This window comes from Typopeltis vanoorti, chromosome 5 (genome assembly GCF_054136105.1).
Source record: "Typopeltis vanoorti isolate ZY-2024b chromosome 5, IOZ_Tvanoo_1.0, whole genome shotgun sequence".
In the NCBI taxonomy this organism is placed as follows: Eukaryota; Metazoa; Arthropoda; class Arachnida; order Uropygi; family Thelyphonidae; genus Typopeltis; species Typopeltis vanoorti.
The window spans coordinates 146,232,277-146,250,823 of record NC_143553.1 but is presented as its reverse complement, the minus strand read 5'-3'; the positions used below and the strand labels follow the sequence as shown (position 1 = coordinate 146,250,823).

The following is an 18,547-nucleotide window of genomic DNA, read 5'->3' as shown; positions in this document are numbered from 1 at the left end:
TTTTGGCATTTTCTCTGAACACACTTAGATATCGTTAATCTATCCATGTATTCCAATCATATAACAGGAATTTAAGTGCATTATACGTTTTTTTTTTCCCTTAAGCAACTACAAAAAAAAAAAAAAAAAAAAAAAAAAAAAAAACGCTGGTTAGGTTTCCTTAACATTTTATAGATGAATACAATCAACATTACCTTCACGTTCTGTTCGCTGTATGCCGCTTCAGTTGGCTCTTGTTTTGGAACATCCATAAAATTTCGTCGCACAGAGCTTTTCAATATAATTTTCAGATTGAAGCAGAGAAAGGGAGAACGTATAATTTTAGGGAAATATAGTAATATCTTAGTTTTTTACTTATACTTAGCATTGTCACATGCATTTATCAACATATTTGTAAACCATAGTTTTTAGAAAGCATATTTGCCAGTATTTTGCAAAATGGGGAAGTATTACATCCTCTGTCAAAAAAGAAACCGAACTTTTCGAAAATAGAAGAAACTAGTGGCGCCACCTGTTGTATCTTTTTGTTGTCGAAAGCGGCAACCTTTATTAGGTTTTGTGTCAACTGTTTGACGTTTGTTTCATTAGAAGAGGAGTTATAGTGCCAAGAGTGACAGTGTGTTTTGACGAACGGTCGTAAAATGAGTTTCAAACAGAGCTGCGATTGACTTTTGTGTTAAACTTGGTAAAAGTTTTACCAAAACGCATCAAATGCTTCAAAAAGCATACGGTGATGAATGCTTATCCCGTACTCAAGTTTACGAGTAGTTTAAGCAATTTCAAAGTGGTCGTGAGACGCTTGAGGACGACGAAAAGCCGGGCCGTCCAAAAACTGGACTGAGCAAAGTTAACACCCAAAAAAGTGCGTAATTTCATCAAAGAAAACCCGAAATCGTCCGTGAGATTGATTGAAGGTGAATTGGTGAGTCCAAAATCAACTGTGCACAACATTTTGACCGAGAGTTTTGGCCTTCGTAAATTGAATTCGCGATTTGTTCCCCACAAGCTGACTGACGACCAAAAAAATATATCGAAATTGAACACTGCAAGGAACTCATTGAAACCGCTCGTAAAGACTCAAACTTCCTTGAAACGATCGTTACTGGTGACGAAACGTGGTGTTTTGAGTACAAGCCCGAAACAAAGCACCAGAGTGCCGAGTGAGACCACCAGAAGAGGGGTATCCGAAAAAACGTCGTTTGGAGAAGTCGAAAGTAAAGACAATGCTGATTTGTTTCTACGATTCCAAGGGCATTATCCACAAAAAATTCATTCCGCCTGGCCAAACGGTCAATGGCGAGTTTTATCTCGAAATTTTGAAGCGATTAATAGCGAGAATTCGTCGCGCGGTTTGAATATCGTGATGCAGGCAACTGGTCATTTTTGCACTCATCGTTCGAACATTGCGAGACAGTTTTTGAGCAAAAACCAAGTTTGTGTATTTGATCACTCCCCGTATTCAACTGATTTTGCACCCTGTGACTTCTTTCGCTTTCTCCGACCTCATTTGCCGATGTAAGGAAAGCGATACGACACCATTGAAAACGTTCAAGCGACAGTAACCACGATCCACAACCCAAAAACCGATATAAAAAACTCATTTAACGAATTAATTGACCGTGCCAAACGCTTCATCGAAGGCTGAGGGAGAGTATATTGATTGAAATAAATGATTTGAATAATTATAATTGACCTATGTTTGATTTTCTATGAATAGTTTGGTTTCTTTTTGGACAGAAGGTGTAGATCCATTTTTGTCTGTTTGCTCTCTGATAAATATTTAACGAAATATCGTTTGGGAGTTTTAAATTTGTCCTCTTAATTTTTGGATTCAGTCGGACTGTTTATTTTATTGACGAAATGGTAGACAAGCGCAAATTATTAATAAACTTCCACAAAAAATGGATCTAGGTTTAATTGCTGTGATAAAGGATGTCAGTAGCTCATGCTGTTGGGAAACTGACTTAATTTGAACTATTTCGATACTTCATAAAATAGAAAATAAATTTATTTAAATCAATAGGTTGAAAGATTTTGCTGTCACTTTTATTGATTAAAATGATGGCATCTTAGTACAATAAATGGAGATATGTATAAGTTAAGTCTGTTTAAACTTTGCTTAACTTTTTTTTGTGGTTGTTACTACACACGAAAGGTTATTACTTTATTTATTGTGGGGTTTCCCCGTTCCTCGACAGCCCCCCCCCCCAAGGACCGGTTGGTCCCTCCTAATGAGGGACCAAGCACTATATCCTATGTGTACACGGGGCCGGTTTACCTGCTTGCAGGATGATAAACCCCAGATAAACTAGGGGAGTGGGAAACCCTACTGTCCACGCCCAAGACCGGCTAACTTGGCTGTGGCTTAGGAAAATCCTTAAGCTCCTCACGTCGTCGACGGGAATCGAACCTAGGACACTCCTTCACCAGGCATATGGTTGCGAAGCCAGGGGATGGAGTAGGCTAAGGATTTTAACCCCCATTTTTTTATCAATTTTATATATTTTTTGTAATTTACTTTACATGGTCCCAAGCCCTGCTCTTGAGACCAAACATGAACTTTTCAGGCCTTCAGTAACCGGGGGAATGAAATTCATTTTCCACCTAAAGACAGTCGCAAACATCCATGCCCACGGCGTGATTCGAACCAGCGACCTATTGATCGGTGAGCGGGTACGCTAACCATTCGGACAACCAGGCCGGCAACTATTCGTTCTTTGAATTCTTATATAAGTTTCCAAACTATGTTCAAGAAACTTCTAGCGATAAAACTGCAATTAATCGAGGTATTTGATTTTGTTTTCACTTATTAATCCGATCCTATTAAGAATTAGTGAAATTTGAATTTAATATCTCTGTAAATATTTATTTCAATACTGGCTTCAATCGGTTTGTAGCAGCAAATTAGGTAAAAACAATCTCCAGAAGGGGGAAAAAAATCGAATAAAACGTATAACCTTTTAACACTCGTTAAATTTTTACGAAAGTACCATGTAAGTACGAAAGTAAGATTTTCATTATAATTCCATTTTTATTGGTAAAACGCGAAAAGAATTTCTCCCTGACTTGATGAAATTTAATAATAATTGGCGTTTTGTTTTTGTCTTACCAGGAAATAAGTCCATCTAGTGTGATAATGTAATTAACTCCTCCACTGATTGTCCCAATTTATGTTTATTTGAATATAAATAACTATCAAGTGTGAGTATTTTTGTTTGTGAGGATAAAACCGGAGCACACCCGAAGGAAACAGTGCCACAACTACAGTCTTAAACTGAGTAAATGACGAAAAAATGTTGAACCATTTAGGACATGTTTGACATTTATTCATTTGATGAACCATTTTAAGGTGAAAGCCAACACTGCTTACAGTAAATATTCTTAACAGTCCCGGATTCAATTGTTTTGGTAGCGAATGGTGTCACTAGTATTGCAAACACCTTTTTATGATTGTCATTTCCTTACTGTTTATTCATCCCACACGAAAGCATGATTTTTCTTCCAGTATATTTACTTGGATAAGGACTGTAGGTGATATCATTGTCAATGAAAAAGGAAACTGTCACTCTTACATTTTCCACTCGAGTGACTCAGCTATTACTACCATTCATTGCATAACTTAGGTACTACATGTTGATCGATTTTAAACCAAAACTGAAATTGCTTGTCATAATAGCATTGTCTATTACAGGCATACAGACAGTGTAGAACAGTGTTTCTCAACGTGGTACGTACGTCCCACAAGGGGCAATTTGAATATTTCGGGGTGGGGGGCAATTAGAAAATGTACATATTTATATTATACTTTTTCAGAACTTGACTATTATGCTAGTGGGGCATATTCCAAAAAACGTTGAGAAACACTGGTGTAGAATGCACCAGCGCGCTATGTGCGCGCGCGCGCAAGTATTACGGGAAAATAATTTTAACATGTTTTTTGAAAAGTTCACATTTATATTAATCGGGTTAAATGGTATGAGAAAGGTTGTTCAAAAAACCAGAGGTAAATTGAATGAAGCAAGATTAAGTTCGTTATAAGTCAGTTTGGAGTTGAATTGTGTGTTGGACGTTGAGTAATGGCTATTTGCGTTCTTACTTGATTAAAGGAATGGCGACCATTTCCGTGGAGAAGTACCTATGAAAGTACTTGAACGCAAAATAAATACTTCTGAAAGGGAGGGGATCACCTATTAAGCAGATAGTCCTCTGTATACGATCTTAAGCAGGTTTTGGGTACACCATCCAAAATATCAAAACTGTGGTCTGAAGGATTTGGGATTCATATAGTTTTAAGTGTTCTTTCTTTTCAAACCAATTTTGTGGAAGAGAGAGAAAGAGAGACACCAATGAAGTCCTGCGTGGGATAAGAGAATCGAGTATTGAAGACAATCATAGAAACATGAAATTCCTGGGATATGTATGGAGAAATCAGAAAACAGAGCCTGTGTAGCTCAGTGGATGTGGCGTTTGCACACCACGGCGCTTGGCCGCACGAAGGAAGACTTGGTTTCGAGTCTAGTCGGCGACTAGAGGAAATTTTTCTAAGCCTTTTTTCGACCGGTTCCCGAGTTAGTCGATCTCTGGCACGGGCAAGCGGGTTTTTCGTTCCGTAAACTCAAGAAAATCGACCGTAGAACCCACATTGTTTCAGACATTAAATATATTGTGTTAGGGACCACGAGAGATGGCGGCACACTTGAGCCGTCTCTCTTCACTATGTACCGCCTAATTAGTGATAGCCTTGGGCCATCTATCTCTAATTGGTACCAGTGGAGATTGAACTGCCCACTCAGTCTCCAAAAGTTAGATAGGGCTAAATGGCCTCGCCTACTCCCGTATACGGGAATAAAAAGGCGTTAGCTGATTTTTTTTTTATGTATGGAGAAATAAGGAATGGGATTTTAACCGTATTAAAAGGGGGAAAATACCAAAGGAAACAAGAGGACAGTCGAAATTAGGATTGACTATGGGGTCAATCCTAATTTTCACACAATAGCGCCACAGTGAACTAGGATTGACACAATAGTGGCAGTCCTAGTTATCACCATTATCAGTTTCATTTATTGCACTAATATCGCTTATCAGTTCCCTGCTTGTCTATCTCCCATTCTAAAAGCTAAACGCGATATATCACTTCGAAAGATTTTCGATCTTTCCTGTAAATGACAATTCTACACAGCAATGTGAGCATGCTTCTGATAAGCACTTAACTCTCCAATGAATATTATTTGAATTACGTAAGAAGTATGGCTAAGAAAAACGCCTTAAATATTAGTTATTATTGCAGAGAAAGTGGATTAGTATAAGAAAAATCATTTTTGGTTTAAATCAAAATCCATATTTTGATTTTGACTGTCGGGGATGGGGAAGTTCAGTGAATAGGATAATCGGATTGATTTACAATATCAAAAGCAAAAAATGGTCACAGAAAACGGAATCCTTCTCGGAAAGTAATTAGATTTCTCTGGATGTTTCAACTTTCAAACACGACGAGCGGTTTGGTTTCAGATGGCCTGAAACCAGATCCACCTCAGTGCAGTAAACAACTTGGAGGCTGTCGCGAAAATTGACTGTTACTGAAAATATTAGTTCTTGCATGTATAAACAATCACTGATTGTTTTTACATATTAAACTAAGTCAAATGAATGCATCAGAGCAGATGAAGAATGATTACCCAAAATAAATAAATCGAAAGGAAAGATAACCCAACACAAAGGATTTGTCTGCGTAACTGTCTTCAATAAAATTCAGTCCTGCTGAATGTGTGATCAGTGATAGGAGCGGAAGTATTTGAGAATTCTTAGTGAATGCTAAATGTTTGCACTGAAACATAAGAAATTTACTTTGCCCTTTTAGATTTCCCAGAGTGGAGGAAATAGAAGTCGGATTTTAAACATTACATACTTCCTATGAGAAATCATCTCATCTCTTGATGTGCTAGTATGAGTTTCCGAAATGATAACGTTTCTCTCGTTAGAAGCAAAGATAAAAATATCACCATAATCAATGGTGATAATCTTTTAGTAACAAAATTCAACTAATTTTAAAAAAATAAATATTCTAGTTAAAAAGATTTTGTTCTTGCTAGAATCTTATTTTGGTTTTCAATTCTTCAATTAGCGATTAATGCCACGGATGAAATACCAGCAGGTAAACATGAGTCAAATGCCAAAGCCATTGTTACCTCGTGTTTCATCCTATCTAAATATGACGAGGGACGTATTAGTGTGCGGGAATGTTCTACTTTGGAAGCACAGAGCTGTCGTCTTTCGTGCATATGCTCCTATATGCAGACGATAAAGGAAGCATCATACCAGTTCATTGTTCCGAATGAATGTGCAAGAGTAGTAAGACTTGTTTACTGCATCCTTTTCTCTTCGCTGTAATTAGAGCTTGAAGTCATTCAATAACTTATTGAGTTCCTCTTGGGCTTTGATATGAAATCTTCAGTTTATTCATATATACAGATTTTTTTTTTTTTTTTGTGAATCCCAATCACGAAAGGTTATAAAGTTATTAGTATTCTGGATGGATTAAGGGTTAAATAAACGAAAAACCTTGCTAGTTGTGGCAAACATGCAACTAAGGTAGTATAGATTTACAACCACTCCAAGAAGTAAGGTTGTCTCACACCGAGCAGTGAAATTCATCTCCCACTTAAACATATTCAAGCATTCCTGCACACAGTAGGATGCGAATCCACAGCCTTCTTAGTCGGAGAGTAGATACTCTCAACTCACCAGACCAGCAACTAAAGCTAGCGACGTGTTTTCAAATATAAATTCATTCGAGTTGGAGAACAATGTGGGACAACAACAATTCATTAAGTAGACGGATCTTTATTCATTCATACATACACGTTCCACTCTTCAGCAAAAAAATAAATTCTTAGAATTATCCGCCTCGGGATGGAACGAATGCTCTTGAAAACATTAAGGAGTTCAGTTAAGGAGCCAGCCATTGCTGACGATTTTTTTTCCCTAGCACATTCTCCGTTCAACTAACTAAGAAAAATTCGACTTAGGGTTGAATTTCGGCTGTTATTAAAATAGTAATTTTTCACCAAACCAAAAAAAAATTTCTAGAACTGAGATTAATTTTCTGATCCGTTTTTCAGATCTTTCTCTCACAAGTGCTTATTCTATCAACTAAATATTATCTATCAAGATAGTGAATCGCTGGAAAAATAAGTTGACAGTCTCTTGCTACGTTTTTACGAAAACTAAGTAAAGTAACCGATAAAAGTGCAATCGTCAACTGTATAAGTAGCAATACTATTCTATGGGTTGCTCTTTTTCTTCTGTGATTTCAGTTTTCGTTGCTTTTTTTTTTTTAACAATAGATTATCTGCCACTGGAAGTGAACTTTGGCTGGGGTCACGAGACTTAAGATAACGAAGTGTAAAAGTGGTGATCCGCTCGCCAAACTATCAGTGGCACGAAGCTTGTTCTATGGCGATGTTAGCTTTAGGAAATAAAGTGGAGAACTTCGTTCGCTCTCTTCTTCAAGTAGGCGAGAAATTGTAAGTAGTTGCTATGCAGTTGTGTGCCTCGTGTCTATGTTAAAATAGAATTTTCATGTCATATTTAGTGCATTTGATCTTATTCTAAAATCATAACGAAGCAGAACTCAGTTGTGCCAAATGTAAGAAAACGTAATTGTTGATTGGTTATCTCATTTTCGAAATGAGAAGTAAGTCTTCTGAAAGAAAAACGTAATTGATAAATTCTGTACGATACCCACTTTAGTGACAATTCTTGTGCTAAAAGATATGGAGTTTGCACTGGTTCGAAGTGAATTCCTTTTCGATTCGTTATTCCTTCTAACGAAACACATCAATGTATGCTTTAAATGTTTGTTACAAGCCAACAGGGCAATTGAAAACATTTTTTATAGCTCCTTTGAGTATCAGCCACTGTGCTTTGAAGCTCTATGGAATCATTTGTTCTGACGTTTTTTGAAATTCACTTGCGACATCGGTGACAATAATCTTGAACCAAATTTGCACAAAGGATAACCTCTCGAGCATCTCTAGTTATAATTTGAGTGTTTGACAGTTACATTATAATGCCATAATTGACATTTATTTCATTAGGAAAGCTATATTTTAACCCAGGTATTTTGTAACTGGATAATGATCGCCATGGAGTCTCGGCCTTTTATAAATTCGCGAAGTGTTTAAAATCTTCCTGTAAAGCCCATATATTACGTTACTTTAAATTTAGATATCCTCTCATGTGAAGTTCAAAAGATCACGTGACCGTGATCTTTAAACTTTGCTGCTAAATTGGATTTCGATTAAGAGAAAAGACAATCGGTGATTTCTAATTCTTGTTACTACAGGCATACTCCGGCTATCACTTTTTTCCACTTGTCTAATGATTTAATAACCTTTTTTTTTAAGCAGTCATTTACGCAAATAACGTAAATATTTATTTACGTCAGATACACAAAAAAAGGAAAAATTTAGAATTTTCGCAAATGTAAATTATTTTGAATACTGTAGTTTGGTTTAAGGAAACACCATAAGTTTTTTTCAATCAAATTGTCACGTTTAGAGAAAACTGTAGTATTAACTGGTATACTAATTGAAAACAATATCCCAATTAAACTAGTGAAATTCATATATCAATGAAAGATACATGCAAGTAAAACTCAACGGAATTGTTTCTTCAAGGCGCAAAATCCTGGCGGGAGTACCTCAAGGTTCTCTTCTGGCCCCAATACTTTTCACAACTTACATGGCAGATATTCCTCTCAACCCAAAAACAACTACGGCTCTTTATGCCGACGATACCGCTATTCTAGCTAGATCGCTCAGCCCTCACCTAGCAATCACTAGACTCCAAGGAAGTATCAATGAGCTAGCAAACTGGTTCACCAACTGGAGAATTCAAGTAAACCCCCTCAAAAGCTCAGCCATGATCTTTTCAAGAAGAAAGATCTGCAACAAAGAAGACATCCTGCTCTCTGGTCAAAAGATCCCATGGCAATCAGAGACCAAATATCTTGGGGTATTGATGGATAAGAAACTCCTTTTCAACAAACACATCAATCTCATTTGCTCCAAATCTTCCAAAGTCATAGTTCAGCTCTACCCATTGATCAACCGCAAGAGCACATTGAACCTACATAATAAATTGCTTCTTTACCGGATGGTAATACGTCCAGTCATTACCTACGCCTCACCAGCATGGAGTCACACTTCAAGATCAAACATTTCAAAATTACAGAGAATCCAAAAAAATGCCTTAGGATGATCCTGGATGCACCGTGGTTCATCAGAAATTCACAAATTCACCGAGAAACCGGCACTCCATACATCTCCTCCCTTCTTCGTGATCTTGCAGAAAAATTCTTCGTGAAGTCAAGTTCACATTGAAACCCACTAATCGTGCAAGCTGTCAATTACAATGAGACTGATTACTACAAACACAAAAGACCGAAGGCTATTCTTCTCTCAACCGATCATAGCTAACACTACTGCCCTCAGAGGGCGAGCTTAATTGCTCACAAATCTCTCATTCCCAAATAACTCTCCTTACAGATAAAGGGGAATATGAAAAGCACTTGTGCTTCACCCATCCTGTCAGTAACGTCAATGGTCAATTAACTGGTATAACATTTTTCATTTCGCTGAACTTTGTTTTTTAACAACAGTATTGCGAGGTAAGTTTAGCTTGGGCCTATTTCGGTGTTCGGTACACAATCACTAAATTGAAACGCTTTTAGTATCTAATGATTTATGTGTCTTCACTGGAAGCAACAGCACTTACTCTGAATTTTATCTTCCATTATTAGCAATAAAATAAGTTAATTCACAGCGAAACAGGAATATAGCGAGCGATGACGTCCTAAATAGAATTCACGAATACTGCGCCTAAGTTGATTCATAGAAGTTCAGCGTCAGGTCGCTGAACTTCTGAGTGGATTGTCGTAAGGCAAAGATATTACTGTATATCAATTCTTTTTATAGTAAGTTTAATTTTAAGTTGGCGTGAATAACCAATGTATGTAAACATGACTTGACAGCGAGTTCCAACATGCATGTGTGTGGCACCTACATAAACTTTAAATGCGTTTTTTTTTTAAATAATTTCGTTACAACATTTTAATCTTATTGCAAAATTCTTATTTCATTTTTCACCTAGATGTGAGGTTATTTTAGTTTACTTTATCAGTCTGTTATTTCAAAGATAACGGTAGAAAGAGAACAGCTGGCGTTTACTCGGTGTTTATTATTCTTGCTGTTTATTCCATTTTCGAGAAACTTGTTCGGAGTTTGAAACAGTCATGATTCGGAATGATTCAGAGTACAAACGTGCATGGCTATCTCGTGGAATATAGGTCTTCAGATTTCCTTAACAGATTTTTGATAGCGTTAAATTACTTTCGAAACTGCACGCATATCACTAAGAGGGGAGGGGATTGGGCGGAGTTATCGTGGTTCTTATCCGTTGGTACTACTTTTATATTTTCGTAGGGGGTTTGAGTATCGTATCGTGTTCGTAGCACTGTCAAAAGAAACCATATATGACCTTTGTTTGGAAAGATGTTTTTTTTAAGTTCTAGCGAAGCCATTCTTCACTCTTAGAAAATACTTGCTACTGTTTTCGAGAGTTTTTGCTAGAAAAGCGCCATTCTGATTTTTAAACTTATTTTGAGTTAATTCTGCTTTCAAAGGAGCTTCTGTAGCTCCGCAGATATAGACGACACATCCTTCTGTTGTGGAAAGACTAATTCGAATTCTGTCTAGGATGCGAGCAACCTTTGCTTAATGAGTTTCAGACCTCTGGAATAGTTTTTTAGCATAATTCTAGTTTCGGCTTTTTCAGCGCACTCAACAAACGTCAAAGCGAAGAAAGCAAATTCTTTTTGTTTTTCATTTAGTTCGCCATTTTCTCATATGATGGTGACGGGATTTTTCCACCTTAAAATTCGGATTTTTTTTTTTTTTTTTTAATCCCGAAAAACCGACCGACTCAGAATACACGTAATTAAAGACAATGCACTGGCCTCAGCCATAGTGGCTTCGATGGCGATTAAAACTAAACCTAATCGTAGCTCTTGCAAATCATAGTAACATTCATTATTCCAAACTGGTGTAGTCTCCCCCTGAATTGTGTTCTATAAGTGATTTCACAAACTAAATATGGAATATTTCATATTCGTCTATTTCCTCTTTTGTTCATGAAACTACAGTAACAAATTTGAGTCGATGAAATTACTTACTTTAACCTAATAAAGCACCTCCATTCTTTTCTAAATGTTTATTTATACCATACTTGTTCTTACAAATTAAATTAAAACGCAAAATGCTGTAGTTGAGTTAAAAGTGCAAAAAAATGTAAACGGTGCATACGTAAACCGATTTATATTTTTAGGCAATGGCTTTTAAATGAAAACTTTCACGATGGAGAATTTCATGTTGGTTTTAACTTTAGGTTTTTTTTTTTTTTTTTTCAGCCTTATATCACCTGCTATGGCGTTAGGCTTTTTTTCTACGAACTTGCTTATCAGAACAGCTTTAAAATTTATTCCTTTTGCTTCATGTGAAATGGACAAACATGCTCTTAGACATGGCGTTTATTGCTTTGATTCATGTTAAATAACTAATCCTTACTTCAGACTACTGTGTATATCTAATTCAATGCTTGACAATTAAGGACCCACGGTTTTAAACCCGATTAAATTATTGGAAAGGTGAAATATTTCGAATATGACTATCTCAGTATTTTCGTATAGCCACTAATATTCGAACTGTGAGTTAGGCCTGATTTTGAACATTAAACACGTTAGTGCAATTTTTCAAAGTTAGGACTGGATCTTCCTTCAAGTAAAATGTTTTCGATTGCCACGTTGTCTTATTTTTTGCTTGGTAATATCCATTTATAGACACTGCTTCCTGAGACTCCCACTGATCTTTCTTCACGTTAATGAGAATTTCTTTCAGTAAAGAAATAAAAAAAATAAAGAACTTGAAGATCGTTTTTTTTTTTTTTTTTTGGAATAAGTTACTTTTCACTGAAGGCAGAAAATTTCAACTTCCGCTCTGTCTTTCTGTTTCATCTGTAATGGTTGGCAGTCAACGAGAAAACTAATAGAACTTGGGAGAAAGCAAAGGCGCTCTCTTCGCCGATTTGCTCTTGCAAAAATTTATTCTTGGCCTACAGTCTTAGCGTTTGTAACTATAAAACAGCTTTTATTTCTCAGTGGTTCCCTAGGTAACCTATGTTGTTTTAAAGTGCCTTTCTGTTTTGTAACTTTTATCACCTCTTTTTTTTTTTTTTGATGGGGAAAGGTAGTTTGGTAATTTGAATTTCACGGGATATTACCAGCCGCACAAATAAAACACGCAGTCTGGTGCAAGAGTCGTATTTTCGCATTTTTAATGAGAAATTGCATCAGTAGCGGTTAATTTTTTTTTTTTTTTTTTGTTTATAGACACCAAAAGGGGAATAAGGCATTACATGACTTTCTGACCATACTACTTCCATTTGTTTGGAAGAAATTTTTATAAAATTACCGTTTTTTTTTGTATGAATTTATATATCGATCGGAAAAACTGCTTCCTTGGACTATATGAAAATTGCCGTTTTTAGAATATGCAAAGAAAACCAACTTCCACTTTGCGAAACGGGATGGAAGTAGAAAAACATTTTTGCGATAAGGTAATCTAAAGAATTCTTCAATCTCTAGAAGAATAAAAGCAAGCCAGAAGCCGCTTGCCAGTTTGCTCCTTTTAATAGAAATATTCGGGAAAATTTATTATAAACTTTCTTTGGATCATTTTTTGTTTTTCATGTCTTGTTTGAAAGCATTTAAATTCCAACTTTCGTTCGAATTCTCGTTACAAAAATAAGTAAACTTCAGTTGATTTCAGTGAAGAATATATATAAAATCAACTGGGGATTAATATTTTTTATATTTAATATATTATTAATTAACATAATATATATAAAACAATATTATGGACGAGGATGACACCATCTTATTCTACTTGAATGCCATGACCACAATACTGATTACAGAATCTCTCGACATAGTATCCTCGCTTTCATTTTTTTTTTAATCGAGCCCATACATGAAAAGTAGTATTTACTGGTATAGCAAGTCGGCGAGTAGTGTGGGGGTGCAGATTGAGGTTAGGAAAGACGTTTTGGCATTTCTCTTTAAATGTCTTTGAACACTTTGTGAAATGTTACTTCAGATTACCTGTTATCGTTGAAGGATTGTTAAATTTAGATCCATTTATCTTTCTTACAACGAAAATATTTTAAGTGCATATGCTATTTTGAGAATCTGTTTTGGCAACAAGAATCGCAGAACTATGACCCTACACTCGTCTATTTGCTCTTTAAAATGTTTCCAGAATATTAGTAATGTGGTGTTCTTCCCCCGCCTCTCTTCAGTTTTCATATTCAATCTCCTTTCCATCCTGCGTTTATGTAATAAATTTTATTACATACAGTGGATGGTGAACTTCAGAAGGGGGACAGCTGTTTAAGTGTATTTTAATTGGGAAGTCAAATACAACTTTGGCCAAAATTTTAATGGATTTCGTTTCATTAATATTTTTTTAATGTATAATTTAAAGGAACCACACTCAGTGAATCGAGAGCGCAGACCATATTCCGTTTTAAGATTTATCTTTTTCAAGAGTGACTAAATAAAATCAGCGTTGAGATTCTTATTAGGAAAATAAGATGATTTGGGGCAGTATTATACAAGCCTTTATTTCCTTGAAATAAGAACGTATTAATTATGAAACGCATTTAGACTATGAAAATGCCTAGCAATAAATGTTAGGATATTTTATATAAGGGGGTACCACATCATATGTAAATAGTTCAGTTTCCAGGACGATGTGATGTATCAGTGCCAAGTTCTCTCGTGACCTTGTGAATGTTACAAGGGTAGAATACTTATCCATCGACATTCTACGAGAACAGGATAAATCCACAGAACCTAAATTCTCAAGGCATTTGTAATAATCATAACTATCGTTTATTACAAAATTATTCTATAGTCTTTAAAATAGTGATAATAAACCGGAACATTCTTTTTAAAAAAAATCGATTTATCTTTAGGAAGAGCTGCTCTGTGGATTACAAATGATGAAAACCGAAAAAAATGATAGCCACTATAATAATGCTGTGGATATAGATTGTGAAATGCAATGGACGAAAACTCGATGAAAATATAAGAAGCACGGTTTTTCCCCTTAAAACCTTAGAACAACAAGAGGATAAGGTGAAGTTCCACTTAAGAGTGGATGATTAAAGAAAGAACCGAAAGTATCCCAGTTTATGGAATAATGATCTTGGTAGACCGGAAAGTAGCCTGTGTATTCAGTGATGTCTGAAATATTTTGTAATCTTTCATGTACTTTTGTTTCGCTAATCGTTTCAGCAAACATTTCCCATTTAACCAACAAATGTTTTCGTGTAGATCACAAAAGCACACTTTGCACTAGTGATAGCCCTTTGCCGGCAGGTGTACTGAATGCAGAAATATCGCCGTATTTTCCACAACGGTTTTCTACAGCATTTTATTCATTGACCCTTGAGCATGTGTAGTTCATCGCTGTTATTACACTATCGTACTTTTAAAACACGTTTGAAAGATAATTTGTTTGCATCTGTAAGTTTTCTGCATTTGAAGTAACCCATAATGGATATTCTGTTCAGAATCTTTCAATTTACGAGTAAGCTAAACATTCTTGAGTAGGAATGTCATTACTGTACTCTAAAAGGTTTCCAATTGTTCTTTTCCTGTTAGGTTTTATTTCCGGCATACACAACTTTAAGTATAGCATTACTACTTGCGAACAAAAATAAGACTTTGTTTCTCTCTCAAAGAATTCAATTGGGATCGACAATGCTTTGTTTGAATCTCGTCTAGGACGAGAACCTCTTTATAAAAGGCTTTTCAATTGGCGAGTTAGTCGTCTCATAGAATGTATGCAATTCGGATATTATTATACAGGTATATCCACGGAGTCACTCATGACGGGAAATCCATTATTCACACAATACCTATCGCACCTCTCCTTAAACTCATTCACCGATACAACCACCTCTGGCAACTCATTCCACCCATTCACCACCATCCTGACAAAAAACATCTGATCCTTAACACCCTTTCTAAAGGCAATTTCCAGGGGTGAAGATCCCTTGTACTTTCCTTTCTTTTTATGTACTGAAGTCTACAGTGTATCAGTCCTATAATATCCTCTTAGTAATTTATATGCTTCTATCGTGTCCTCTTTTTCGCCTATCAGCTATTTTTGTCAAGCCTATAAACCGTCAGTCTCAAGAGTATTCCAAGAACCTGCCACAATCTTTGTCACTCTCATCTTGATCCTCTCCACTCCATCTCTGCGGATTCTGGGTGTCCAGATGTGCCTCAGGGAACAATAACTTCTCTATACTTGCTTGTTAGTTTATTATTCAGCAACCACTTAATTTGATGTACTGTTCTAACTGCTCGCGATATGCCTTCAAAATTTCAACTCCCTGTTCACAATCGCCCCTCAAGTCCCTGGTCTCATTAGTTTCTTGTAGTTCAGTTCCATTAGTATAGAACACAGATTGTGATCTCTTCGTCTGTCACCTTACACTTAGCCACATTAAACTAGTAGCCATTTGTTTTTGCCCATACTGCTCATCTTTGTCTTCTGCAGGATATCTACATTACTTTTATTTACTATTGCTTTCTCAGTTTAGCATCAGCAAACAAATTTCCTGTCAAATCATTTTCAATATCATTGATATATATACATTTGTATGTATACCACAGACTTGTGGTATGCCACTGCTCACCCCCCTTCTCTTGGACTCAACTGCTCCATAAGCCACTTCTTTATCTGTTCATCAGCCACACTGTAATCTAAATTACCAGATTTACATTCATCCTCAATTTATGTAACAGTTCTGTATGGAATCTTGTCACATGACTTTGCAACATCTAGCAATATCGAGTTGCCATTTCCCCTCATCCAACTCTTCTGTCACTTTATTATTTAGAAGTAAGCATATGACTAAGCAGGACCTATCCTTCACAAAACCAATTTGTCCTTTAGAATATCTTATTCCTATCCACCCAGTCCTGAATTCTTTCACCAATTTCTCCAATACCTTAACCACCACTTCTGAGATGTTGATTGGCCTATAATTTGCTAATTCTGTCTTGGAGTCTCCTTTATGCAATGGAACTATTTCACCCTCTTTCCACTATTGGCACCGTCTTACTACCGTGGCTTAAACAGCTTTGTCAGAGGAGATGACAATTCCCTTACATATTCTTGTAAAATATGGGCCGGCATGCCGTCTAATACCATGACTGTGTTCGCATCGAAGTTCTGCAATATTTTAAGCACCTCAATTTCTTCAATCGCTATTCTCCCATTACTCAATGTCACTTCTGGCATTGCAACGTCATTTGAATGGTATACCCTGCGAAGTGTTCTTTAAGCATCCCTTGACCACTTGCAGTTCATATTATAAAGCACCATGCACTAGTCTTTGCTTCGTAATTCAAAATAACAACCCTCTGAAAGAAATTAAAATATTCCAGGGACCTATTTAACTCAATTCATTTCGACTTGATTTAATGGCTACGCAAGTATTGAAATATGAATTCATATCGCAGAACTTAGAATCTCGTATGTGATTACCATCCATAAACTGTTGTAAACCTACTGTGCCTTGCGGGTGAACTGTTTAAAAAATTTTAATCCCGAAAACCCTGGTTTTATAGACCAAACTAATTTTCGAGGAAGGTTTGTAAAACTGAGTTGTCATCTTAGTTATAATCCAGCATCAACACTAAATAATCTTTTACAGAAAAATTATTTGGAATTTTAGAATATTTTTAATGTCCAACTCGTCCCTTATTACTGTCCGTTATTATTGAGTCAAGTTTTTTTTTTTTTAAGAACTGACAACCTAATCTCAAATGCCATCGTTTAACCAGATTGCTGTTGTCTGTCGAGATCTTTTTAAAAAAAAGTTAGAGGAATTCGATAGCGCTGCAGTACTGAGTGGTAATTGATGACTTGCAAAAGATTGTTTAAATTGCCACCAACAGGTCGATATAAAGTTCAGTGGTGTTTTAGATTTCTTTGCATAACCGAGGCTAAAATTACTTTCGCTCGAGTGGTTAGCGGACTTGGAAAATGAGCCTTTAATGAAATATTTGGGCAGCGTCACTAATGTAAACAGCGTTTACTTTTGAAAACAAATTAATCTCTTTGGCTGCTTTTAATCTTAAAAATAAGCAGATTTTCCGTATAGCAGTTATGTACAAAAAAGGGGAAAAAACGGTTCTCCTGTTTCATAAAATGTGTTGTTAATAGCTTTTGGAAGATGCCAAGCAAATTTTCTTACACATGTGAAAGGATATATTAATCTTTTTATTTATACGGCTCTTATTACATCTAGTTTCCAGTATTTTTAATAATCGATATTTGAGAGTAAGCATCGATGTTTTAGTCATCTCTTGCTGTAAATAGTGTAACGTCTTTTTCAGTTGAATCGAGTCTGGAAACGAAAGTTTTTTTTGCGAATGACGATCACTTAGCCTCTTAGTTTTTTTTCGACCAAGTCTCCCCCCCCCCTTCCCAACCAGATTACAAAATTGGTAAACATAACTCGGCATGACCTGATCCATATCAACGTAATTATAAACGGCTTTTTTCAGGGGTGGGGGGAATCACTGGTCCCCTGAAGATGCTTTCGACTTGATTATCTTCAAGACATAAATCAGAAATTCCTGTCATAAGTTATAACTCGTATGCTTGCTTTTGATGAGAGGTCAGGGTACTTATTTTGCTTCATTTTAAACTATTTATAATAAAGATGAATTTTGATAAACCAAATTAGGTATTACTATCACATACATAGCTAGGACCACCTTTCCCGTAAGTTGGCTTGATATAATTCTCGATTCGAAAAAAAATCTTTAATATTAAACAGAAATTAACGAATCAGATATTCTCATGTTAGTGTCTTTAAACGAAAAATCGTTGGAAACTGTTTTTTAATATAAATTTTTTTAATATAAAATTTTTATATGTATATGTATGGATTTTGACCAACTGCTTATGCCTTTAGAATCAAAAAAAAAAAAAAAATCGAGAATGATTGTGACCATCTCGGAAGAAGTGTCCATGAACGCTGGTTGGTATCCCTTCCGCCGCCGTATGCGATCAGCTTATTTCACCTGTAACTGAATTCTTCAAATCAATACATCAAGTTTTAAACGTGATTCGAACCCACATCTTTCCAACCCAAGGGTATCTGATTTACCAACTTGACCTATAATGAAAAACAAGGAAAAATTGATTCGTGAGCGTGAGAAGGATCAACTGGATTGCATCAAGCAATCATAAGGAAGTTTTATAGTTCACCACCCCAAATGTGGGAGCAGTATTCTAAGCTTGAGCTTATTTGCTTGGGATTTATAGTGCTGAGGGGTTAAGTAGTTCTGACCAGTAAACGACCATTTTCTTGGAGGATAATGGATGTGGTGCTTGCGTAAAAG

At 36.1% G+C, this 18,547-nt stretch overlaps 1 protein-coding gene across 5 annotated transcripts in view; it reads left to right on the top strand.

The window, feature by feature from the left end:
* Positions 1-18,547, top strand: part of LOC150106916 (oxidation resistance protein 1A-like) — a 324,024-nt gene that overhangs the window by 67,975 nt on the left and 237,502 nt on the right. The window contains exon 1 of one of the 5 annotated variants that reach the window (XM_090393373.1): positions 7,454-7,523. The exons of the other annotated variants lie outside the window; for them this stretch is intronic. Coding sequence (XP_090249499.1) covers positions 7,459-7,523 — 65 coding nt within the window. The 5' untranslated portion in view covers positions 7,454-7,458. Of the gene's footprint in view, positions 1-7,453; positions 7,524-18,547 lie in introns of those variants that run through there. 5 annotated transcript variants of the gene reach the window in all.